The following is a 26,516-nucleotide window of genomic DNA, read 5'->3' on the forward strand; positions in this document are numbered from 1 at the left end:
GGGTCAAAGGTTCTGAAATGGGGGAGTTAAAGTTCAGCATATTCAGAAGTGTTTTTTGGGGGAGATATGTCCATTTATTAAATGAGAACTCAGTGCTGGGGGGGTGGGGAGAGGGGAATCAAACATAAATTAAAATTTTTCTAAGTTTGTATGCACCTTTAAAAATGTAAATGAAAATGAAGGGCCTGAAGCCCTTTAAAAATGGAGGTGGCACCAGACACCATTGCCAGGGACGGAGCAGCCATCCCTTCTGCGTCATTGGGGCGGCCGCTTCGCCCCCTCCATTTAAATGAACCCCCACGCGAAATATTGCGGGGGCTCAGCGACGGTGCATCTGTGCCTGAAGACTGCCGAGATCAGAGCACGCCGCCACGATTTGCGGCACGTTCATACATTTCAGCCTAATGTTCCAGCATCATAGAAGGAAGCAAGAAACAGCAGAATACAGAGTTGCATTCAGACGTTTAATGCTGTATTTGGATATCGAAGTATGTTTAGTACAAAGACTACCTTATCAAGCACGTATGATACATGGTTTACTGAAAATAAAAACACTAACCAGCTTGGCTTGTAGATTTTTATTGAGTTAAAGGTAAGGACAAGTTTGTTAAGTTTTCAGACTCAAACTCAGACAGTAATTAACAGTCTAACACAGATATTATCTGTATTAGAGACAGGATGGCAGAGCGCATGACTCTTTCTCTTGCAGCTTTTGGTCTTCATGTTTTCAGTCTCTCTCTCTCTCTTGTCTCTTGTTCAAAATGTTCTGCCTCACCATAGCAAGAGGACTTCTTTTATCCTGGCAGCTTTCCAGTTAACCCTCCCCTCTCCCAAACACTGACTAGTTTTGTATTAAAGGATGCCTTTCTCAACCAACCAAGGATCATTTTATGATACAAAAACAAGAAATGCTGGATTCACTCAGCAGGTCTGGCAGCATCTGTGGAAAGAGAAGCAGAGTTAACGTTTCGGGTCAGTGACCCTTCTTGGTTGCTAACCTTTCAGATTTATACAAGTAGCTACCCCTTTGACTACTTTATCTCAATGCTTTTACATTTTGAGGTTCCTTATCTCATTACAAGGCAAATCTACCCAGAAGTGGAATATATCAGTGTGGCACAGCGAGGGGTGTGGAATATATCAGTGTGGCACAGCGAGGGGTGTGGAATATATCAGTGTGGCACAGCGAGGGGTGTGGAATATATCAGTGTGGCACAGCGAGGGGTGTGGAATATATCAGTGTGGCACAGCGAGGGGTGTGGAATATATCAGAGTGGCACAGCGAGGGGTGTGGAATATATCAGAGTGGCACGGCGAGGGGTGTGGAATATATCAGAGTGGCACAGCGAGGGGTGTGGAATATATCAGTGTGGCACGGTGAGGGGTGTGGAATATATCAGTGTGGCACAGTGAGGGGTGTGGAATATATCAGTGTGGCACAGTGAGGGGTGTGGAATATATCAGTGTGGCACAGTGAGGGGTGTGGAATATATCAGTGTGGCACAGTGAGGGGTGTGGAATATATCAGTGTGGCACAGTGAGGGGTGTGGAATATATCAGTGTGGCACAGTGAGGGGTGTGGAATATATCAGTGTGGCACGGTGAGGGGTGTGGAATATATCAGTGTGGCACGGTGAGGGGTGTGGAATATATCAGTGTGGCACAGTGAGGGGTGTGGAATATATCAGTGTGGCACAGTGAGGGGTGTGGAATATATCAGTGTGGCACAGTGAGGGGTGTGGAATATATCAGTGTGGCACAGTGAGGGGTGTGGAATATATCAGTGTGGCACAGTGAGGGGTGTGGAATATTTGTGCCTCACGTCACTTAGTAGTTTCATTTCACTATTATATAACAATTAACAACTTGCATTTATATAGCTTTAACACAGAAAAATATCCCAAGGTCTTTCACAGAGGCATAATTAAACAAAATTGGACACCGAGCCAGTGAAGCAGATGTTAGATGGGGTGACCAAAAGCTTGATAGAAGAGGTGGGTTTTAAGTAGAGTCATAAAGGAGGAGAGGGCTTCAGGAATGGCATGTCGGCTCTAGATGCTGAAGGCACAGTAAATTGTGGGGTGAAGGGAGGAGAATGCATGAGGCCAGAGTTGGAGGAATGGAGGGGTCTAGGGGAATTGTAGGAAGAGGAGGTTACAGAGATAAAGAGGTGTAAGGTCATAAAGGGAAGAAGCACAAGGGTGTGAATTTTACATTGAATGTGTTGGGAGACCAGGAACCAAAGTAGCTCCAGAAGGAGAGGAGTGATGGGTGAGTGGGACTTTGTGTAGGAAATTTTACAGGGGCAGCAGAGATTTGGATGTGCTAAGGTTTAAGGAATGTGTAGAATAAAAGGCCCAATAGGACAACATTGGAATAGATGAAGTTGGAGGTGACAACAGTATGGATGAGAGTTTTAGCAGAAGATGGGCTGAGACTGGGATGGAGGTGGATGATGTTATTGAAGTAGAAGTAGATAATCTTTGTGATGGAGAGGATATGGTGTTGGAAGTTCAGCTTGGGGTCAAAGAGCACCTGAGGTTGAAAACAATCTGATTCAACCTGAAATGGGAGACAGGAAGGGGGTTAGAATCGGTGGCAAGGATGCAGAGTTTGTTATGGGGGCTGAAGATAATGGCTCGAAGATGAGCAGTCTGACTGCACAGAAGCAATTTAAGGGGCCGAGGAAGATGGTGGAAGGATAGAACTGGATGTCATCAGCTAACTCCATGTTTTTGAATGATGTCAAAGGGCAGTATGTAGATGAGGAAAAGAAAGGGGCCAAGGATTGATCCTTGTGGGAGTCTAAAGGTAATGGTGCAAGGGCATGCAGAGACACCATTGCTGGAGATACTCTTGCAATAATTGAGTAGGTAAGAGTGAATCCAAGAAGAGCAGAGTTAGACAGGAGAGGCATTGAAGGAGGATGGTATGATTGACCATTGTATAAATCAAGCTAACAGATGCACACAATAGTTAGACTTTCACCTTTCAGGACATATATTCACAAGTAATATTTTTGTCCACCTTTTCCCAGAACTCCAGTCTGCAAAACCTTTGTTACCAATTAACATCTGAATCCCAGCACCAAGTGATTGAAACCGCAGACCTGTTGGACAGAGCCAAAAATGAGCTGTGTAGATTTTAGTCCCAACTATTTGGTTATAGTAAATTTTGATAAGCAATGAAATGAGTCAGTGACTGGATTTTCTCAGTGTGCTCCCAGTAGATTGGATTGCAGTAGTTTTTTGCGCACATTGTATATTCTTTGTAAATTTTTTGCTCATAGTAATTGTGTTAACATTTCTTTTCAATTATAGGATAATTCGTACATAAAAGAAAAACATGGAGCGCTAATTAATACAGAATCTACTGATCCAATGTAAAGTGAAATGTGAAAACAACACCTTCTTTTCAGAAGTCTATTTAATCAAAACATTTTATCCTGCAAAGGGGACAAAAACAATTATTGTGCATACCACAACAGCTTGCACTGTGAAAAAACTGTCTGGAGACAGAATGGATGGAATAGCTTTCATTTATGCTGGAAATCTTTCCATTCCCTTTAACACTTCTGAGAGAAATTTTACCCTGGGCAGTGATGATCAGTGTTACTCTCCAACTGCCATGATTTTCACACTAGCACTGGTCTATAGTGCCATCATCATCCTTGGAGTATCTGGCAATCTGCTACTGATTACTATCATCATGAAACAGAAAGAAATGCACAATGTTACAAACATCCTGATTGTCAACTTATCTGTCTCCGATCTGCTCATCAGTGTCATGTGTCTGCCCTTCACATTTGTCTACACTTTCATGGACCATTGGATCTTTGGTGAGGCCATGTGCAAACTAAATTCCATGATCCAGTGTATCTCCATCACGGTCTCCATCTTCTCCTTGGTGCTGATTGCTGTTGAGCGCCACCAGTTGATAATTAACCCTCGAGGCTGGAGACCCAATAACAAGCATGCCTACCTAAGCATTGCCATCATGTGGGCACTGGCACTGCTTACATCTCTGCCTTTCCCGCTTTTCCATGTTCTGACCGATGAGCAGTTCCAATATGACCCTAAATACTCAAAGGAATTTGCTGGAAAGTACTTGTGTTTTGACCAATGGCCATCGGAAAACCAAAGGCTGGCCTATACCACGTGTCTCCTGGTAATACAGTACTTCGCCCCCCTCTGCTTTATATTCATCTGCTACTTTAAAGTAAGTGGGAAGTAGTATTTAGATTTTCTGATGATCTGGTTCGTTTGCATGTGATCAAAGTCGGTATGGTTTTGAATCCTGTGTGCTTGCACTTTAAACTCTTGATTTTCTGGCTCAATTGATGTATTTCAATATTGCTCAACCCCAATGCAGTTTCAAAATAATGACTAAATTTTTAAAAAGCATCAGTAATCTTTGAAGAGAGTGATAGGTAGTTATTTTGCATGCCGTCGGAACACAGTAAGCCATTATCAAGATTTGACAGTATACAATCAAGAATTTTAAGTAGGCTGAGCTTTATATTATTTTTAAATGAAGATTGCATTGTTTAAACATTATTAAAGTAATTATAGTGGACGTGCAAACTTCACACTATTGAATACTGATAATTGCATGGTTTGTACACATGTCACAATTTCATGCTAATTCCCCTTCATTGGCTTCATGTGATTTCCAAAAACCATCAAAATACTGAAAGAAAGAATTTTACATAAAAGACATGTAGATAACTATAATGTTGGAGTATTTAGTTCCCAATCTGAGTTGGAATCTCAGTCCTGGCTGATGGTTTGTCCCCCGATGTAGTTGAGTCATTTGCCAATTATACCTTCTGATTGACCTGCTGAAAATGCTGAAAGCAATGTGATTAGGAAAATTTGCTTGCATGGAGGGGAAATGTGAAAACAGTCCGAATGGGCTGAATGGCCTGTTTCTGTGTTGTAATTTCTATGTATTTTGTTTTTTGTTTCACTCAAAGTCAACCAGCATCTGTGGAGAGAACAGAGAAGTTAATGTTTGGGTGTACCCTTTCCTAAAAATGTTAACTTGTCTGTTGAGCCCACAGATTGTGGGCTGAATCTTGTTGTCCCACTGCCAGGAGTGGAGGGTGGAAAAAATGGTAGCCGGCAGGCATGGGCCGCACACCACCATGCTGCCGCAATCTTGAGCTCGACGGCTCATTATCAAATGCAGGGCGACCACCCGCTCCCAATCACATGGCGGGGGTAGCCTCGGCGACACCATAAACGGCATCAACTGTTTCTGTGCAGGCGCTGGTGCCATTTTAATAGGGCTGCCAGCCCTGTAAAGAAATTGCAGAGATGCCCTTGTCTCCCCTCCAACTACACCACCAATGCAGAATTGACCTCTTCCCCAACAAATGCATTAAATGCAGAGTTCACCCCTTCCCCTCCACGATAAATGCAGAGTTCACCCCTTCCTCCCCACTACATAACACATGCAGAGTTCACCCTATCCCCTCCAAAGAACAAATGCAGAGTTCATCCCTTCTCCCCCCCACATCTGCACAACAAATGCAGAGTTCTCCCCTTCCCCAGCTTGGTGGCACCAGCTTTCCCTGAACGGAAAAGGAAAGGTTCATGAGTGCTACCCATTGTGCTCAAGATCCGGAGTAAGATCGCTCCGGTTTTCATTTTAATTCATGCGAACAGGTAATTTAAATATGTAAAGTCGGGTCCCGCCATGAAGCTTCTCCGCCGCCGGGAAGATCGGGCCCGGCAATCCCAGCGGCGGGTTCCGTGGCAGGCCGCTGCCGTACCGATCTTCTGGGGCCCCCTCCCCCACGAAACCCAACGTCTGTCTGGAAACAAAATCCAGCCCACAGTTTGACTTGTGGAGTGTTTCCAGACATTTCTGTTTTTGTTTAAGATTTTCAACAGTGCAGGCTTTTTTTTTTGCTTTTCTTAAGCCTTCACATGGGTTGACTGAGGAACAAGAGCATGGTCCTCAGATACCATAACAGGCTGGACATCTCACCTTCCCATCTGAATAGTTGATGCCAACATGTCAAGTATTGTGGGTGAATGGGTGTTGTCGGTGGGGATATAAAAATAAATAGTTGTGACTTCTGTAGTTTTTTAAAATTAAAATTGCTTTAAATATCAGAAAAATATGATCAAAATCTGTAAAGCAGACTTTGTTCAGGCAGATAAATAGCTGATTTAGCTATTCATAATGCTGAATAGCCATTTGCTATTTCCTTCAAAAGTACATTAAATACACATATACGAACATACGAATTCGGAGCAGAAGTAGGCCATTCGCCCCCTCTACCCTGCTCCGCCATTCAATAAGATCATGGCTGATCTGTTTGTCTCTCGAATTCCATACTCCCAACTACCCCCGATAACCTTTGATTCCCTTCCTAACAAGAATCTATCTACCTCTGCCTTAAAAATACTCAATGACCCCACCTCCACCACCTTCTGAGACAGAGAGTTCCAAAGTCGCACAACCCTCAGAGATAAAATTTCTCCTCATCTCCATCCTAAAAGGGCGACCCCTAATTTTAAAACAGTGCCCCCTAGTTCTAGACTCCCCCACAAGAGGAAACATCCTTTCCATATCCACCTTGTCAACACCGTTCAGGATCTTAGAAACGTCAATCAAGTCTCCCCTCACTCTTCTAAACTCCAGTGAAAACAAGCCCAGTCTGTACAACCTTTCCTCATAAGTCAACCCGCTCATTCCAGGTATCAATCAAGTAAACCTCCGCTGAACTGCCTCCAATGCATTTACATCCTTCCTTAAATAAGGAGACCAAAACTGCACACAGGATTCGAGATGTGGTCTCACCAATGCCCTGTATAACTGAAGCATAACATCCTTACTTTTATTTCCAATTCCTCTCATACTAAAGGATAGCACTCCATTAGCCTTCTTTATTACTTGCTGTACCTGCATACTAGCATTTTGTGATTCATACACTAGAACACCTAGATCCATCTGCACCTCAAAATTCTGCAGTCGTTCTCCGTTTAGGTAATACTCTGCTTTTTTATTCTTCCTGCCAAAGTGAACAACTTCACATTTTCCCACATTATACTCCATCTGCCAGATTTTTGCCCACTCACTCAACCTATCTATATCAGTCTGCAACCTCCTTATGTCCTCTTCACAACATACTTTCCTACCTATCTTTGCGTCATCTGCAAATGTAGCTACCAAGCCATCACTCCCCTCATGAGTCATTGATATAAATTGTAAAAATTTGAGGCCCCAGCACAGATCCCTTCAAGACTCCACACGTCACATCCTGCCAATTAGAAGAGGACTCATTTATGCATACTCTTTGTTTTCTGCCAGCCAACCAATCTTCTATCCATGCTAATATGTTATCCACTAACCATGAGCTCCTACTTTGCATTATAACTGTTTTTTGTGGCACCTAGTCAAATGCCTTCTGGAAATCCAAGTACAGTACGTCAACGGGCTCCCCTTTATCCATAGCACATGTTACTCCTTCAAAGAACTCCAATAAATTGGTTAAAAGTGATTTCCCTTTCACAAAACCATACTGACTATTCCCAATACCTTGAGTTTTTCTAAGTGCCCATCTATAGCCTTCTTAATGTTTGATTCTAACACTTTCCCCACAACAGACGTCAAGCTACCTAGCCTATAGTTACCTGTTTTCTGCCTCCCCCACTTCTTGAATAGAGGGGTTATATTTGCTACTTTCCAGTCTGACGGAACCTTTCCAGAATCTAGCAAAGTTTGAAAAATTAACACCAACGCATCTACTATCTCATTAGCCACTTCTTTTAGGATCCTAGGATGAAGCCCATCAAGACCCGGGGACATTTCAGCCCGAAGCTCTATCTGTTTGCTCAGAACCGCTTCCCTGGTGATTGTAATTTCACCAAGTTCCTCTCTTCCTTCCACCTTCAGATTTACAGCTAAAACTGGAATGTTTTTTGTATCCTCAATAGTGAAGGCAGAATCAAAATATTTGTTCATTTCATCCGCCATTCCCTTATTATCTACTATTAACTCCCCATTCTCACTCTCTAGAGGACCAACACTCACTTTACTTATTGTTTTCATTTTTAAATACCTGTGGAAACTCTTGCTATCCATTTTTACATTTCTAGCTAGCTTCCTCTCATACTCTAATTTCTTTCTCCTGATTAACCTTTCAGTCATTCTCAGCTATTCTTTATATTCTGACCAATCACCTGACCTGCCACCCATCTTTGCGCAATTATATGCTTTTTCCTTAAGTTTGATGCTTTCCTTAACTTCTTTAGTTAACCACAGATGGTGGGTCCTCCCTTAGAATTTTTCTTTCTGATAAGAATATACTTATCTTGAGTATTCTGAAACATCCCCTTAAAGGTCTGCCACTGCTTCTCTATTGATCTGTCTCCTAGCCGAGTAACCTCGTTCACTTCAGCTAGCTCAGCTTTCATGCCCACATAGTTGCCCTTATTCAAGTTTAAAATGCTAATATTAGACCCACTCTTCTCTCTTACAAACTGGATGTAAAATTTAATCATATTGCGTTTACTGCTACCTGGAGATGTCTTTACTCTGAGGTCATTAACTAATCCTGTCACATTACATAATACCAAGTCTAATATAACCTGCTCTCTGGTTGGTTTCAGAACATGCTGCTCTAAGAAACTATCTCAAAAGCATTCTATGAACTCCTCATCCAGGCTACTATTGCCAATCTGATTTTTCCAGTTTATATGTAGATTAAAATCATCCGTGATTATTGCCATCCCTTTATCACAAGTACCCAATATTTCTTCTTGTATACTTCGTCCTACATTGTGATTACTGTTAGGGGGCCTGTAGACCACTCCCACTAGTGACTTCTTTCCCCTACTATTCCTCATCTCCACACAAACCGATTTTATATCCTGATCTCCTCAACCAAGGTCATCTCTAACTATTGCACCAATGCCATCCTTGATTAACAGTGCTACCCCTCCACCTTTACCTAGCTTCCTATTCTTCTTGAATGTCATATGATTACAACCAACCGCTCCAGTCAAAGCCCCCAATCAAAATATACAATTCTGATTGTGATGGGAGAAACGCACTGTTAATTCAATCCCGTCCCTCCACAGATCGCCTAATATATCATTTTAAACTTTCAAAATTAAAGAAAGACCCAGCCAAATTGTACCACCTATTAACCCCCGAATGAAGCTAAACCAGGTGTCTTTAAATCAACAAATTAACTCTTTAATTAGAAAAACTAAATTCTTAAACACTACAAAGATATAAACAACATTTAAAATAGAACAAATTAGAATGCTTGCAGATTTACGCTCCTGCCGGATGTGGAACAGTCCAAGGTTGCTTGAAGTCCTCAGACATCCGATTGGGGGAAAAAAGATTCTTCAACAGTAGAACAGTCCGTAGTCTAATTCAGAAGTCGAGATAGCTGCTCCTTCTCCAGCGATGAATTTCAACAATTAACAACTTGCAAACTCTTTTTTTAATTAATCAATTTGGCTTTCAAATTTTTGAGGGAGAAAGGATTGTCACAGTCTAACTTCCCTTCCTTCAAATTAAATTATCAGAGATCTCTGTTTTGGCTTGACTTTTTAGAATTTTGAGAGAGAATAATAAATAAACAGACTAAATTCTCTTCCTTCCGTTTAAATGGTCTGTTTCTTCTTTCAGGTGCTAACACACAGCTGTCTGTCTGTGTCTCAAACTGTCTCTCAACTGTCTCTGCAAAGCCATTTTTTTTCCAGCTACTTTCAAAGTTAAACAGCAACATTGTATATCCTATTCTCTGTCCCTGAATGGTTGTATTCAGGGCAACCAAGATGCACTTTCTGGTAACTCCTGAAGCTGGCTTGTTCTCTCTCTCTGTATGGTTGTATCCAGGACAATGAGAATGCACTCTTTGAATCAGTTTCTGGGGCTTGCTGCCTTAAAGCAGTACGGCTCACTTTCCAGCCTTAAAGGCACACCGCATTCTTCCCCCCCAAAAAAACTACAGGAACATAACGATATACCCCTCAATATTCAAGACCCATCCCTTGTCATCTTATACAATCATAAACCTTGCCTTGAGGAGCAGGTTGTACACATTGACACATTCAAGAAATTCTCCCCCATTTGTTGCAAATCCCTCAAATACAATATCTTTTGCTGCAATGTGTTTTTAGTGAACTCCCACAGAAAATGTTAGGGAGAGAGAAGGGATTTTAACTTTGTTTTCTCAAAAATAATCACTGATGAAATGCTGGGTTTCAACATTGCATTAGATCTACAGAGAGCTTTTGAGATCAATTTTTATCTGTCAGAAATTATAGCCTGGAAATTACTGTAATGCTATCATAGGAATGTTTAATATGCTTATAGCAAATTCCTCTTAATACACGTTAATTTATTTAAAATTAACAAATAAATAGATCTTATAAAAGAGCAAAGACAGGAATTTGATGCATACCAATTACTAATAATGATTTTTTTTGTAATTCGCTCATGGGATGTGGGCGTCGCTGGCTAGATCAGCATTTATTACCCATCCCTAATTACCCTCGAGAAGGTGGCGGTGAGCTGCCTTCTTGAACTGCTGCAGTCCATGTGGAGTAGATTTTAGATTTTTAGATTTAGAGATACAGCACTGAAATAGGCCCTTTGGCCCACCGAGTCTGTGCCGACCATTAACCACCCATTTATACTAATCCTACACTAACCCCATACTCCTACCACATCCCCACTTGTCCCTATATTCCCCTACCACCTACCTATACTAGGGGCAATTTATAATGGCCAATTTACCTATCAACCTGCAAGTCTTTGGTTGTGGGAGGAAACCGGAGCACCCGGAGAAAACCCACGCAGACACAGGGAGAACTTGCAAACTCCACACAGGCAGTACCCAGAATTGAACCCGGGTCGCTGGAGCTGTGAGGCTGCGGTGCTAACCACTGCGCCACAGTGCTGTGAGGGAGGGTGTTCCAGGATTTTGACCCAGTGACAGTGAAAGAACAGCGATATAGTTCCAAGTCAGGATGGTGTGTGGTTTGGAGGGGAACTTGCAGTTGATGGTGCTTGCTGCCCTTGTCCTTCTAGGTGGTAGAGGTCATGGGTTTCGAAGGTGCTATCTAAGGAGCCTTGGTGCTAGAGTAATTTTTTCCTATAATCTACCACTCCACATAGTAAAGGGTAGATTTTTCATATTTGTGCTCCTAATATGGAGCACTACACACAGGGGTGGAATTTAATTCCCCTTTTGGGAGTTGGTTGGGGGGGGGCAGTGAAATCAGGAGGGAACGCGATGGCGGGGGAGGGGGGGGTGGCGGGTGGTGCGGAATGCTGTCACCTTTCCGACTCTCCCCGATTAAGTCAGAGGCGGGAAAGGTCAAGGACAGCCTTCCCACCTGGAGGCCACTTGTGACCGAGTAAAAGCAGGCAGGTTGGGGGTGAGGGGGCCTTCCTGCTTGGGAAATCCATGGCTCATGGAGGGCCCCTGATGCAAAGGCCACTCTGTGCCAATACCCTCACCCCACCCCCCAACCCCCCGTCTCGCTGGGGCCTGCCTGACTGTCCCCAGAGAGCCTACCCCAATTACCTGCCTTCTGTACTCCGTGGCTGCTCCTGGTCCCAGGCCTCCTACAGTACCAGCTGTGGCCACTGCTCCCAGTGGCGCTGCTGGGACTGATGCGTTCACAGCCCTCTAATTGGCTGGCAGCTCTTGGAGGTGGAACTCCCATCCTTAAAGGGATGGGGACCTCAGCGCTGGGCAGTTAATTACCTGAACACCATAAAGTGTAGCCGGGGACCCCCAGATGGCCGAGGTGGGGTTCCTCTCATCTTTCTGGCCCGGCTGCATAGAATCTCGGCCTGGATGGGTATATTGGACATTCAAGTGAGGAAATTAATCAAACTTTGCACGACTTACTGGCCTCTGTGTCTAAATTCTTGATGTTTGCTCCCAACATGCAAAGCCCTGCACCAGGAGCATGAATAGGTGTGAATTCTAGCTTTCATTGTGGACTTGCAGGACATTTTCAGGGTCTTAACGACATCCAGCACCAGTTAAAAGGCTACATCGTTTTTTTAAATAACTGTGCTAAAGATTTAACTAGCAATCATAAGATTCTATTCATAATATAATTTGATGAAGATGTTGAGATTTTGAAAGACCTGGCAGGAATTTTGCCTTAAGAACCAGGTACATTGTTTGATCATAAAATCATAGAAATTACTACACACAGATTATTCTACCCATTGTGCCTGTACGAGAGCTAAATCTTCAAGTGGAGCCATCTACTCAAATCAGTTTCTTGACCTTTTCCACATTTTCTTTAATAATCTGATCTGACATATGATTTAATCTTTCCGTAAGTCTGAACCGTGCTGCTCGAGGAATTTCGGCTCAGAGTTGATGAACTGGAGTCTGAGCTGCGGACACTGTTTCAGGAGACAGTAACACCCTTTCGATTAACTACCTTGAATTTGGCCAGTGGTCAGGGACAGGAGGGTGTGACTGCGAGTGAGGCAGGTATGGGGATCCAGAATTTAGTTTTGGAGGCGCCTCAGCCAGTGCCCTTATCCAATAGGTACGAGGTTCTTGCTTCCAGTGTGGACGAGGGCACAGACTGTAAGGAGGATGAGCAAACTAACCACAGCACCGTGGTTCAGAGTGCCATTCAAGTGGGGGTAGAAAAGAGAAATGTAGTTGTAGTAGGGGATAGCACAGTTAGGGGAGTAGATACTGTTCTCTGCAGTAAAGATAGAGAGTCCCGAAGGCTGTGTTGCCTACCTGGTGCCAAGGTTAAGGACATCTCTTCTGGGCTGGAGAGGAACTTGGAGAGGGAGGGAAAAGATCCAGTTGTCGTGGTCCACGTAGGCACCAATGACATAGTTAGGAATAGGAAAAAGGTTCTGCTGAGGGACTATGAGCAGCTCGGGGCCAAATTAAAAAGCAGAACCACAAAGGTAATAATCTCCGGATTACTACCTGAGCCACGTGCAAATTGGCATAGGGTAAATAAGATTAGAGGGGTAAATGTGTGGCTCAAAGATTGGTGTGGGAGAAATGGGTTCCAATTCATGGAACACTGGCACCAGTACTGGGGAAAGAAAGAGCTGTTCCATTGGGATGGGCTTCATTTGAACTCTGAACCATGCCGGGACCAGTGTCCTGGAAAATTGTATAACTAGAGTTGTAGATAAGGTTTTAAACTAAATAGTGTTGGGGGAGGGTTCAATTGAAAGGAAGTTTAAAAAATCGAAAAGTAACGAGAGAGCAGAGGTGCAGGATAGTGAAGGAGCATTCATTAATCAGAGAGTGACAGGAAGGGACAGAGAATACAAGCATAAGAGTACAGCAGAAATTAGAACCAGAGTAGGTAAAAATGGTAAAAAGTCAAGGCTTAAGACTCTTTATCTGAATGCACATAGCATTTATAACAAGATAGATGACTTGATGGCACAAATAGAAATAAATGAATATGATTTGGTAGGTATCACTGAGATGTGGTCGCAGTATGACCAGGACTGGAATCTTAATGTTCAAGGATATTCGATGTTCTGGAAGAATAGACAGAAAGGAAAAGGAGGTGGGGTAGCTTTGTTATTAAAGGAAGGGATCAATGCAGTTGTGAGTAATGATATAGGTGTAATAGATCGTGATGTAGAATCAGTTTGGGTGGAAATAAGCAATAGTAAGGGAAAGAAATCACGGGTGGGCGTCGTCTATAGGCCCCCGAAGAGCAGCCTCTCTGTAGGACAAGATATTAATCAGGAAATAATGGAGGCGTGTAAGAAGGGCACAACAATTATCATGGATGATTTTAATCTGCATATAGACTGGACAAATCAAATTGGCAAGGGAAGCATGGGAGACGAATTTGTAGAGTGCCTCAGGGATTGTTACTTAGAGCAATACATTGCAGAACCTACCAGGGAACAGGCTATTTTAGATTTGGTATTGTTTAATGAGGTAGGATTAATAAGAGATCTCGTAGTTAAGGATCCTTCAGGGGGAAGCGATCATAACATGGTAGAATTTCACATTCAGTTTGAGGATGAGCAACTCGGGTCTCAAACCAGTGTCTTCAACTTAAACAAAGGCAATTGCAGAGGTATGAAGAAAGAATTGTCTAAAGTGGGCTGGGAAAATCGACTACAGGGGAAGTCAGTAGATGAGCAGTGGCAGACTTTTAAGCAGATATTTCTTAACACTCAGCAAACATTTATTCCGGTCAGAAGGAAGGACTCGAAGAGAACGATGAACCACCCATGGATAACAAAGGAAGTTAAGGATCAAAAGGATCAAATCAAAAACAAAGGCATACAAAGCGGCAAAAGCTTGTGGTAGGCCAGAGGATTGGAAATTGTTTTAGGAATCAGCAACGGATGAGGAAGAAAATTGATGAGAGTAAATTGGCAAGAAATATAAAAACAAACAGTAAGAGCTTCTACGGGTATATTAAAAGGAAGCGAGTAGCTAAAGTAAGTGTGGGACCCTTAGAGGATGAGACTGGGGAATTAATAACAGGGAACAGGGAAATGGCAGATAATTTAAACCAATATTTTGCATCGGTCTTCACGGTGGAGGGCACTATAAACATCCCAATAATAGATGAGCAAGGTGTAAATGGGAGGGAGGAACTTGTAACCATCTCTATCATGAGGGAAAAGGTGCTGGACAAACTGATGGGATTAAAGACAGACAAGTCACCAGGACCTGATGGCCTGCATCCAAGGGTTTTAAATGAAATGGCTGCAGAGATAGTAGAGGCATTGGTCATAATATACCAAAACTCACTGGATTCCGGTAGGGTACCAGCGGATTGGAAAACCGCTAATGTGACGCTCCTATTCAAGAAAGGAGGGAGACAGAAAGCAGGAAACTACAGACTAGTTATCTTAATATCAGTCATTGGGAAAATGCTAGAGTCCATTATTAAGGAAGAAATAGCAGGACATTTAGAAAAACATAATAAAACCATATTGACTCTGTTTGATTGTATGAAAGGAAAATCATGTTTGACAAATTTGTTTGAATTCTTTGAGGATATAGCAAAGCAGAGTGGATAAAGGGGAACCGGTAGATGTAATGTATTTGGATTTTAAGAAGGTGTTTGATAAGGTGCCACATAAAAGGTTATTGCACAAAATAAGAGCTCAGGGTATTGGGGGTAATGTGTTGGCATGGATTGAGGACTGGCTAACACAGAGAAGGCAGAGAGTCGGGATCAATGGGTCTTTTTCAGGCTAGAAAGCCGTAACTATTGGGGTGCCACAAGGATCGGTCCTAGGGCCTCAACTATTTACTATCTATATTAATGACTTGGAGGAAGGGACAGAGTGTAGTGTATCCAAATTTGCTGACGATACAAAAATAGATGAGAAGGCATGTTGTGATGAGGCCACAAAGAATCTGCAAAGGGATATAGGTAGGTTATGTGAGTGGGCAAAAACTTAGCAGATGGTGTTCAATGTGGGAAAGTGTGATGTAATCCACTTTGGTAGGAACAATAAAAAGGCAGATTGTTACTTAGATGGAGAAAGACTACAAAATACTGCAGTACAGAGGGATCTGGGTGTTCTTGTGCATGAAACACAAAAGGTTAGTATGCAGGTGCAGCAAGTAATTAGGAAGGCAAATGGAATTTTGGCCTTTATTGCTAGGGGGTTAGAGCTTAGAAATAGGGAAGTGTTGTTACAACTGTACAGGGTGTTGGTGAGGCCACACCTGGAGTACTGTGTATAGTTTTGGTCCCCATATTTAAAGAAGGATATACTGGCATTGGAGGCAGTTCAGACTGGGATGAAGGGGTTGTCTTATCAAGAACGGCTAAACAGGTTAGGCCTTTATTCATTGGAGTTTAGAAGAATGAGAGGTGATCTTATAGAAACATATAAGATATTAAGGGGGCTTGACAAGGTAGATGTTGACAAGATGTTTCCACTAGTGGGGGAATCTCAAACTAGGGGACATAGTTACAGAATAAGGGGGCACACATTTAAAACAGAACTGCAAAGGAATTTCTTCTGTCAGAGGGTGGTGAATCTCTGGAATTCTCTGCCTCAGAGAGTTGTGGAGGCTAGGTCATTAAATGTATTTAAGGAGGAGTTAGATAGATTTTTGAAATCTCGTGGAGTCAAGGATTATGCAGAGCAGGCCCGAAAGAGGAGCTGAGGCCTGGGACAGATTAGCCATGATCTCATTGAATGGCGGGGCAGGCTTGAGGGGCTGAATGGCCTACTCCTGTTTCTTATTTGATTTGAGCTAGTTTATTCACTGTAACAGATATTTGTTGTTACTTTGGATTGGAATCTCTAACAGAACTGATTACAATTCCTGCCAACTCTCTTGACTTGGAGTGGCACTGGGAATAAAAACAGAACAAACTTTTGACTTTCACGGCAAAATGGAAATTCTCTGTTTCTGAAATTTGCAATGTACAAATACAAAGACCATGGAGAGCTGCAGTACCAAAATGTTGTTGAAATTTGTCAAATTTGATATGCTTTCAATTTACAAAATACCATTTTTTTCATTTTGAAAGTTGAGATACTATTCTTTTTGTTGATTGCTGCACAGTTCTTAAATTATTTTGCTCAGATGTGATTAGCAGAAGGATATGTAATTAGAAACATTCTCTCACTGTATGTGAGAAAATGTACTTCAGAAACAGAAGTAAATAATTTTCTTCAAGTGTTAGTAAAAGTAGTGAAGACCTCAATTAGTTTCTTTAACTTGTAAGTAATGTGCATCATGAGGAATCAGTTGGAATACAGAGCTTCATCTCAACAGTTATTGTAATCTATAATTTTTCTTCACTTTGCCAAAATCAATTCAGATCATTTCAATAGGGAGAGTAATTCACTTAGTGATCCAAGTCAAGACTGTGCAATTCTCAGAATGAACTCTCAGAAATGAATTAGATTTTAAAAATCATCAGGAGAGAAGTTCAACTATCACAAGTTTCCATTGCAAAATGGGAGGCATGATGTGCCCATACATGTCAGCCCGAGCCCTGATAGAACTCGAGACACGAGTCTTGTCTGTATGAAACTGGTAAACTGTGAACACTAATCTTGCCTCAGGAATTTAGGCCAGCTCCAAAGCTGAGCTGGCCCACAGGTAGTTCTTAGGAGATGGTGGTGGGGAACATGGGGGAGGGGTCAGAGCATGAACTAGGGTGGGGAGCCTATGTCATCAAGTACTTCTGCGGAGCCAGAGGGAGAACTCCTGCAACTCCTAACCCTGCAAAAATTCAACAAATAAATTCCTACCTTTTTGTAGGTGGCTTCCAGCAGCACGCAAAAAAAATTAACACAGGCCATTCAAGTGAACAGACCATGTACAATGAAAAAATTTAGAGGGAACATTGCTGAAGGCCAGGAACAATTGGGCAGAGCATGTTTGGTACAAGCTCCATCCAGTTGATAACTAATTTCAATTGGAGTCCTGCAACTGGCATTTGAACACTGATTTGCATATGCTGCACCAACTGCCTGTTTCAGGTTTGCACCCTGCATGCCTGTAAGATGCTGACTTCCAATTTGCAAAGTGTCACATTTCTAGGGAGATCAGCTGCAAGATATTGCGACCCAAAATTCATTCCCCTCACCTCAATTTTTCACCCAGACAACTGGTGAACTTTCAAAAGGTGTTTGATAAAGTAAAAGATCATAGACTCGTTAGCAAAATTGATACCCATGGGATTAAATGGACAGTGGCAGCATGGATGCAAAATTGTCTATGGGACAGAAAGCAGAGAGGAGTGGTGAACACTTTTTTTAGACTGGAGGGAAGTATACAATGGTGTCACCTGGGGGCCTGTTGCTCTTTATGATCTGTAATAATGACCTGCCCTTGGGTATACAGGGCATAATGTCAAAGTTTTCAGATAACACAAAATTCTGAAAAGTAATAAACAGTGAGGATGATAGTAGCAGACTTCAGGAGGACATAGGTAGCTTGGTGAAATTGGTAGAAACGTGGCAGATGAAATTTAATGCAAAGAAGTGTAAAGTAATTAATTTTGGAAAGAAGAATGAGGAGAGGCAATATAAACTAAATGGTACTATTTTAAAGGGCTGTCGAAACAGAGAGACCTGGGGACTTGCATATAGGAATCTTTGAAGGTGGCAGGACAGGTTGAAAATGCTTTTTATAAAACATATGGGATCCTTGGTTTTATAACTAGAGGCTTAGAGTACAAGAACAAGGAAGTAATATAAATCACCGGTTAGGCTTCAGCTGGAGCGTTGTGTCCAATTCTGGGCACCACACTTTCAGAAGGATGTTGGGGCCTTGGAGAACATGTAGAGGACCCCCCATTTTACTTTTAGTTGTTTTTTTCTTTTTCCTTTTTAAAAATGTTTTTGTGTTTATTTTATTTCATCTTAGTTTGCTCAGTTTGCTTACCCAGTGTTTTTTTTCATGTTTGTACTTGCAGCTGTTCAATTTTCAGTCCATTAACACCCTATCTGTACAAATACTTTGTCTTTCAACACACCATTAACATATTGATTGCCTTTGCTCCACGACCTTCTGGTCAGCTATTCTGTGACCTTGTCCTATTTACACCTTCTCCTTTGCTATCTCTTGCCCCACCCCTGCTTTACTTACTTATAACCTTTTACATTTCTAATATTTCTGAAGAAGTTCTAAAGAAGGGTCACTGACCTGAAACGTTAACTCTGCTTCTCTTTCCACAGATGCTGCCAGACCTGCTGAGTATTTCCAGCATTTCTTGTTTTTATTTCAGATTTCCAGCATCCGCAGTATTTTGCTTTTAATTTAATGTAGAGGAGATTGACTGGAGTGATGCCAGGGATGAGGAACTTCGGCTACATGGAGAAACTAGAGAACCTGGGATTGTTCTCGTTGGAGCAGAGGAAGTTAAAAGAATGGTCAGCGTGTTCAAAATCATGAACACTTTTGATCGAGTAAATAAGGAAAAATTGTTTCCATTGGCAGAAGGGTCGTTAACCAGAGAACCCAAATTAAAGTTATTGGCAAAGGAACCAGAGGTGACATGAAGAGAGTTTTTTCATGCAGCGAGTTATGATGATCTAGAATGCACTGTCTGAAAGGGTAGTGGAAGCAGTTTCAACAGTAACTTTCAAAAGGTAATTGGATAAATACTTGAAGGGGTAAAAATCGGTAAAGAGCAGGGGATAGTTCTTTCACAGAGCTGGCCAGCATAGGTATAATGGTCTGAATGGCCTCCTACTGTAGGATTCTAAGTTTTGAATTTCTCTCCCGTAGTGTTTGCACTTTTAGCAACTGGCCATCTTACTCCTAGTTTGGGCCATAAACAGCACTGGGCAAAATAGCTAATGTGGAGCATATCAAATCAAATACTAATCATTAGTTTTTAATTACACATTTCATTCTGTTTTCACAGATTTTATAAGCAATTGTTAGGGTAATTTTTCACTTTACTTTCACCTCCTTGTTGTTATTCAACACAACCACAAGGTTTGCAGTGAAAAGTAACAATTCAGAGTTAATTACATCTCTATTTGTCATTGTTTATTGGAATGCATTTAAATTAATGATAGCACAATTCAAAGTATAATCAGTAACAATATAATTGCCTTTGATGGTGGGGGTGAGTTATCTCCCAGTTTTCCATTGTATCGGTATGATGAAATCTGAAAGGGCAAGATGACCACCGATTTGTGTAATAAATTGTTAAATAAACGATTTCTTCCTGGCTGCAGTTAAACTCCTCTCTGCCTGTCTTCATATGTTGCACTGACCAAAAATGAAAACTAATATAGAATCCGAACTTTGATTTTTTTTTTAGACTAACTTTAGCGTGGGGGGTTTCAATAACTTAGATCTTTGCCTTTACAATCAGGAAATACTGGGCTGAATTTTACCAGCCCCTCTGGTAATTCTGTGGGGAGATGCCCGCCTCAACCTCCGACGTCGAGAAGGGCCGGCGCATATTACCGGCGGCGGGGGGACCTCGGTGCGACCCCTGCCGCTTGGCGGCGGGACCTTCATCTAAATATGTAAATTAACATGAAGCAGATGCAAAGGAACTTCCCTGCTGGCAGCGGCCGACCCACGCCGATTTTATGTCCACCGATTGCGATTTACGCGCCCTCGGAACTCTGTACGAAGTTCCGAGGCGAGACACTGGTGGGAGGGGGGAGAATAAAATTTTCAGGGCGGGAGGGGTGGAAGAGCAGAGAAGACACTTTTTATTGGCTGTGGGGATGGTGGGAAGGGGTTGAAGGGCAAATGTGAGAAGGTTGGGAGGGGAAGTAAGTAAATATTGTTGATATCGGGCAATGAAAAGACCATTCTGGTGTAGGGGCAGGGTCTCCATCTCCTAAATATTTATTTTAAAAAATCATGTCCACTATACTTTTAAAAATTTAAATCTTTACTAAAGGCTTCAAGCCCTTTAAAAATGGCACTGGCGCTTGCGCGGTGGCGCCAGTCGCCGTTGCCGGGGACGCGGCGGCCGCCCCTTTATGTCATCAAGAGCGGCCGTTCCACCCCTTCTGTTTAAATCAGCCCCCGTGCATAATAACGCAGGGGCTGTGCGGCGGCACTTCCATGTCAGAAGGATGCCGCTGTCACAGCGCTGATAAAATTCAACCCATGATTTCAGATTTCTCAGTAATAACAAAACCATGTCTCCCTGCAATCTGTAGCAGGAATTAAGTAATGTTAGAGAAACAAGATATTTTGAGTAAAGTGAAGATAAATATTGATATTTTTGCACCGTTTACAAAATGTGCTATTATAATCCAGAGATAAAGCACATCATATTTTCTATAACTCACAATGTATAAGATGCATCTTTACCTGCATTTAAATTTGAGACAGTGACTTATATGGGAGGTTTGGAGGGTAGAACAAAGCAATTGAGAATTGGCTGTTGAGAAACCGATTGCTGCCAAATCACTGGACTCCTTGACAATTGGTTAGTGTTTTCAAGGTCTGGCCGCATTAAAGAGGGAGGAGGAGAGCAAGCATGAGAAAAAGAGGGAACAGAAGGAGAGTAAGAAAAATGCTCGCCATAAAATGGTCCAGTGAGATTGCACAGTCCTGAATCTAGTTTCAAATTCAATCGGCCAGGTGTTATGACAGACTCCAGAGATCTTGTACAAAGTGTATTTGGGTTTTATTTTGTTCCCAGCTCCCATTGTCCCTGACTGCTTGATGCTGATATCAATTGTCCACAATATGACAAATGTTCTGATGCCCAGTGCTGTGATCCTTCAGCATGAAATGGTAGAAGAGAGAAAATGTGATAAGTTAGATTTAGCAAGAGAAAATGCAGCCATGGAAAGAAGGAATGAGACAGGAATTTCTCTGCTCATGGTTAAATAATTTAGAAATGTGTTTGTGAAGATTTCTTCAGTTTTTCATTTGTATTGATACCAAAACACACACTGAAAGGACATATTTGAGTTTCATTAGAAACACAGAAGAGATAGGCTTGATGAATACAATTATAAGTTTATTGCATATGGAGATCTGGGGAATTCTTATGCCACAGAGAGAGAGAACATAGAGAGAAGAGAAAAAATAATTTTAAATAATAAAAAATGAAGGAGACAGTTGCAGGAGGGGGAGGGACGGTGTGGGGGGAGCGTGTGTGGAAGAGACGGTTTCAAGTCTCTGCACCAATTTAATTACTGGATACTAATCTCAACTGATTTATCCTCTATACAGTTTAAGTAGTTGGCAGGAAAAAAGACAGAGGCGCAAGGGGAGAGCCAACTGTGCAACAGCCCCAACAAACAAATTTCTCTGCAGCACCTGTGGAAGAGCCTGTCACTCCAGAATTGGCCTTTATAGCCACTCCAGGCGCTGCTTCACAAACCACTGACCACCTCCAGGCGCGTATCCATTGTCTCTCGAGATAAGGAGGCCCAAAAGAACAGTTTAATATAATTTATACTTTAAAATACATAGAATAGGATATTTGGGGATGTTTCTGAGGTAGTAATCTGATCAAGCAGTTTAATTGATATGGTAAACAGTAAGAATGTAAATTGTTTTAACTGTCAACCTGAGTCTGAACTGCAGCCTTGAAATCACTCCAAGGTATTTGCAGATTATATTTTTTTAAACTGGTTGATCTCCTGTGGTCTTGCTCGACAATTTACGTGAGCCTCCGTGCTCTGGTGCTGCTTAATTGTGATCTGATTAGTCAGACTTCTGGGCAATGTTTTGTTTGAAGGGATAGCAGTCTCTGGTTATGCAATTTGACTTGTTGAATTGTCAGACATGGCTTAGATATTTGTATGACACAGATACTATGAGCTGCCTGGGATGGTTTTACTCAGTGTCATGCAGGCCCCCACCTGCCAAGAATGAGGCGCACATTATTTCGCCACATGAACATTAAAACTTAAAATTGCTGCTGGGAAGAAAAGAGGGCCTATCACAAGGAATTGCCAGGCCCCTCACCGGAAAGACCTTTTTTGCATAGTAACAGACAGTACTTGGAACGGACAAAGGGGCCACTCCCTGCTCCAATTTAATCCACAATGGACTTTCGATTCCCAGATGTTGAAGATGGAGAGGTTAACTGCTAAGATGGCTGAATGATGTGGTCAGACCAGTTTAGTCACATGACTAACTGACTGTTGGAGTTTTTTTGAATTTGAACTTGCCACAGGGAATTTGAACTCAGAAAGCTGTTTGCTCCTGGACTGAAAAGATCTCTCTCCTGTCTGCTCCCATCTCTTTCTCACAGAACTGAAGACCATTGAAGACATATGAACCCAGAGAAAAGTCTCCTACAGTGAACAAGGTTTAAGAAGAATACTGGGCCCCAACGAAAATCAAGACTACCTACAATCAAGGACTACAGCGAGTTCGAAGCACAGTAAAAAACCCTCTTCAGAGTTTGCCTCAAACCTCTCAATTTTATTTTTCTGCTGCTCTTTTCTGTCCCTATTTGCATGTGCGTATCGCACATGCATGCTAGCGTGTGGCGCGGCATGTCTCCGTAGGCGTTAACTGAATTAGAGTTTAAATTTAAGTTTTAATAAAATTTCACTTTTCTTCTTTAAACCGAAGAAATTCTGTTTATGCTCATTTCTTTGCCTTATAATTGGAAAGTGGTGAACAAGGATTCACCAAGGGGAAGCTCAAAACACACTGTGTTTAAAACATAAACTCTGTTACAATAAGACCAGGTGAAGGCTAAAAGGGACCCCGAGGCACCTTTCTCACCTGGTCATAACATCAATCATGGGTTTTTCTTTTGCTGATAGCCGGAGTACTGCATACAGTTCTGGTCACCGCACTAGAGGAAATATGTGTTTGCACTAGAGAAGGTACAGAGGAGATTTACGAGAATGTTGCCTGGACCGGAGAATTTTATGAAAAGGAAAGATTGGATAGGCTTGGGTTGTTTTCTTTGGAACAGAGAGCTGAGGGGAGACCTAATTGAAGTGTATAAAGTTATGAGGGATCTAGATAGAGTGCGTAGGAAGGCCCTATTCCCCTTGGAGGGGATTTGAGGGGCAATATTTTCATCCAGAGGATAGTGGGGACCTGGAACTCACTGCCTGAAAGGGTGTTAGAGGCAGAAACCATCATAACATTTGAAAAGTACTTGCATATGCACTTGACGTGCCATAACCTACAAGACTGCGGACCAAGAGCTGGAAAGTGGGATTAGGCTGGATGGCTACTTGTCAGCTGGTGCAGACATGATCAGCTGAATGGCCTCCTTCCATGCTGTAAATGTCTATGATTCTATTATCCTATGATCTGTGTCATTGATAGATGTTGTTGATCACACTGAAATTACACAATGGCAGACAAAAGGCTGAAATTCACTTCTTTATTTAGACTATTTCTTTTAAAGTATGTTAATGCTAACAGCTCAGCTAAAATTAGAGATGCAGTTTAGAGAAACGTGTTAAGCTTTTGATGGTTAACATTCCATTGTGTAACTTCATTGCCTGAAAAAGTAAAAATGTGAATATTGTAAGCTTTTGTCTTTTTTAACTAGGGTTATCTCCTCTCCTATGTCTGTCCTGCAGGGCTTGACTCTTTAATGTGTATGGTTCCAGTGGCACAAGGTGCCCTTTGACACCTTGCCCTCGGCCATTCTACATGTGTGAGCATAGACAATAACCCCACTCAGGCTGTTCAAACACAAAGCCATCACAGCTGAGCCCGATCCTGTCTTCCTCTGACAGCAAAGGTCGCCAGATATCAACCAGTTGTGGGAACCATGGCTGATGTTTTCCTCCATTAGCCAGGGTACTGAAGCCATTTGTAGCACTCCTACTGCCACCTTGGCAGACATCAGCCAACTCAGCAGAGACTGGGGATCGAAACTGGGTATGTCCTGATCTGTATGGCTTAGCTTATTGTTCATTAACCAGCTGAGTGATTGGGGAGCCATGTGATTGTTGTAAGTTGAGCACAAAGTAATAGCTGATTTCTAGAAAAAAGTATTGTCCACAATTGTAATACAAATGAGCGCAAGCTTGAATGTCTAAATATAACCTGAAAAAATGATCTTGTTTTGTCTTCAAAAGATATATGTACGCCTAAGGAGGAGAAACAACATGATGGACAAGATGAGAGAGAATAAATACAGGGCAGATGAAAACAGAAGAATCAACATAATGCTAATCTCCATCGTGGTAGCATTTGCAGTCTGTTGGCTACCCCTCAACATTTTCAATGCTGTTTTTGATTGGAACTATGAGGCCATCAATAATTGCCATCACAATCTGGTTTTCTCTATATGTCATCTGACAGCCATGCTGTCAACCTGTACAAACCCCATCTTTTATGGATTCCTCAATAAAAACTTTCAGAGGGACTTGCGTTCAATTTTCCATTACTGCAAATGTAGCACCAGAGAGGAGGACTATGAAGCTATTGCCATGTCAACCATGCAGACAGAGATTTCCAAGAGCTCTCTAAAACAAGCAACACAAATTGCTTGAGATATATTGATTTCAAAATCTTGTTTCAGCAGAATAAACACCAATGGGCCCACCTGGCCTTTGCAACCAAATACTGGTAAGGATCATTCCATTATACATTGGTGAAAAGTTTCATCTGCAAATTATAAGTTTCAAGACCATGACATTTTCGTATGACTTTTATACAGGAGATTCCTTCCAGCTTGATCCTTGGTCTATATTCCATTGAGTGAAACTGACCTTACTCTAGAAAAGACTTTACAAAAAATAGCTAGAATTCAGAAACTTCACTAATGTGCAACTTCTAACTCTTTTTTATTTGTTCTTGGGATAAGGGTGATTTGGGCAAGGCTGCATTATATTGCCCATCTCTAGTTGCCCTCCAGTAACTTTAGTTAAATTACATTTATGTTGCATGTGTTTTATTTTCAAAGTGTTTGGAAGTATAAAAAATGTTGTTGACAGTGATGTTTGTTTCATCCAAATTGTCAGGGGAGGGATGAAGTAGAAGCTGTTTGTTTTTCCTCTAGACAGGGAAGGAACCAAAGGAGAAGCTAATTCATTCTGCTCTTATGTACCTCCAGCAACAGAGAACTGGAAGGGTAGTGTTGTTTCCCTTGAGCAGACAATGGTCCATGATAGAGGGAAATCTGGAGAAGGAGAACATTGTTTTTTGAGAAAGCACTTCATTTTACTAATAATGTGTCTTTCTTTTTACAAGTTCGCTACTATTACTGAAAAAGCAGAATTTGCAGTTTGTTCCAATAAGTTTTACAAGTGTTGTGTGATAACCATATTCTCTTTATCAGTAAATCGGATAATTATAATGCCAGTATTGTTCTGTTGGTGTAAATGTGACGCATGACAATGTTTGGAAAGAAATATTGTATCAGCCAATATTTTTCAAAAAGAGCTACTCAATAAGGAATAAATCTACCACTGCCAGAACAAACCAGACTTATAAAAAGTTAAACTGAGCAAAAAGAAAAAAGACTCACTAACATCTGACAGTGAAATGGTGCCAAAGAATGATGCACCAAAATGAAGTTTATTTTGTTAAATTTATGTATGATTACATGACTCTTGGGTGGGTTGTTTTACAATGTCAGCTTATTGGACAGTACTCAGTATATCCAAGTCTGTGCATGCTTGATGTTAATATATTGATGGTAGAAGCTGTACAAGAAACAATAGTTTTTGATTGTATAAGTACGGTTCTAGGAGACAGACAAAAATAGATTATTCCATATACTGTTCAGGAAATGTACAGATATCTTCAAGAATTGGTAATTTGTCTATTCCAATGGCAAAGTCTCTGTCTCTAAATCTATACAGGTTAGTAAGGTCCCAGGTTTGATCCTCTTCCTGTGTTGAGTGAGCTGATCTCAGTCAAAACAGCAGTAAAAGCACCCCTGTGTTGGTGATGGGAAAAGACATCTAGGTTTCCTCACATTACAACAGTGACTACACTTCAAAAGGTTCTTCATTAGCTGCAAAGTGTTTTGGGATGTCCTGAGGTCATGAAAGACGTGATATAAATAAAAGTCTTTCTTTCCTCTTTTGATCTGCTGGAAGTCTGTCTGGTTGCTCAGTAAAGTCAGGATCATCTGTGATGTCTGCAGTGG

At 41.7% G+C, this 26,516-nt stretch overlaps 1 protein-coding gene across 1 annotated transcript in view; it reads left to right on the forward strand.

Annotated features, from left to right (window-relative positions):
* Positions 1-25,058, forward strand: part of npy1r (neuropeptide Y receptor Y1) — a 38,590-nt gene extending 13,532 nt beyond the window's left edge. The window contains exons 3-4 of the mRNA XM_068021409.1: positions 3,321-4,218; positions 24,496-25,058. Of these exons, the coding sequence (XP_067877510.1) occupies positions 3,520-4,218; positions 24,496-24,912 (1,116 nt within the window). The 5' untranslated portion in view covers positions 3,321-3,519 and the 3' untranslated portion in view covers positions 24,913-25,058. The remainder of the gene's footprint in view (positions 1-3,320; positions 4,219-24,495) is intronic.
* Positions 25,059-26,516: the final 1,458 nt, after the last annotated feature.

Source organism: Heterodontus francisci, chromosome 1 (assembly GCF_036365525.1).
Source record: "Heterodontus francisci isolate sHetFra1 chromosome 1, sHetFra1.hap1, whole genome shotgun sequence".
NCBI classification, from domain to species: domain Eukaryota; kingdom Metazoa; phylum Chordata; class Chondrichthyes; order Heterodontiformes; family Heterodontidae; genus Heterodontus; species Heterodontus francisci.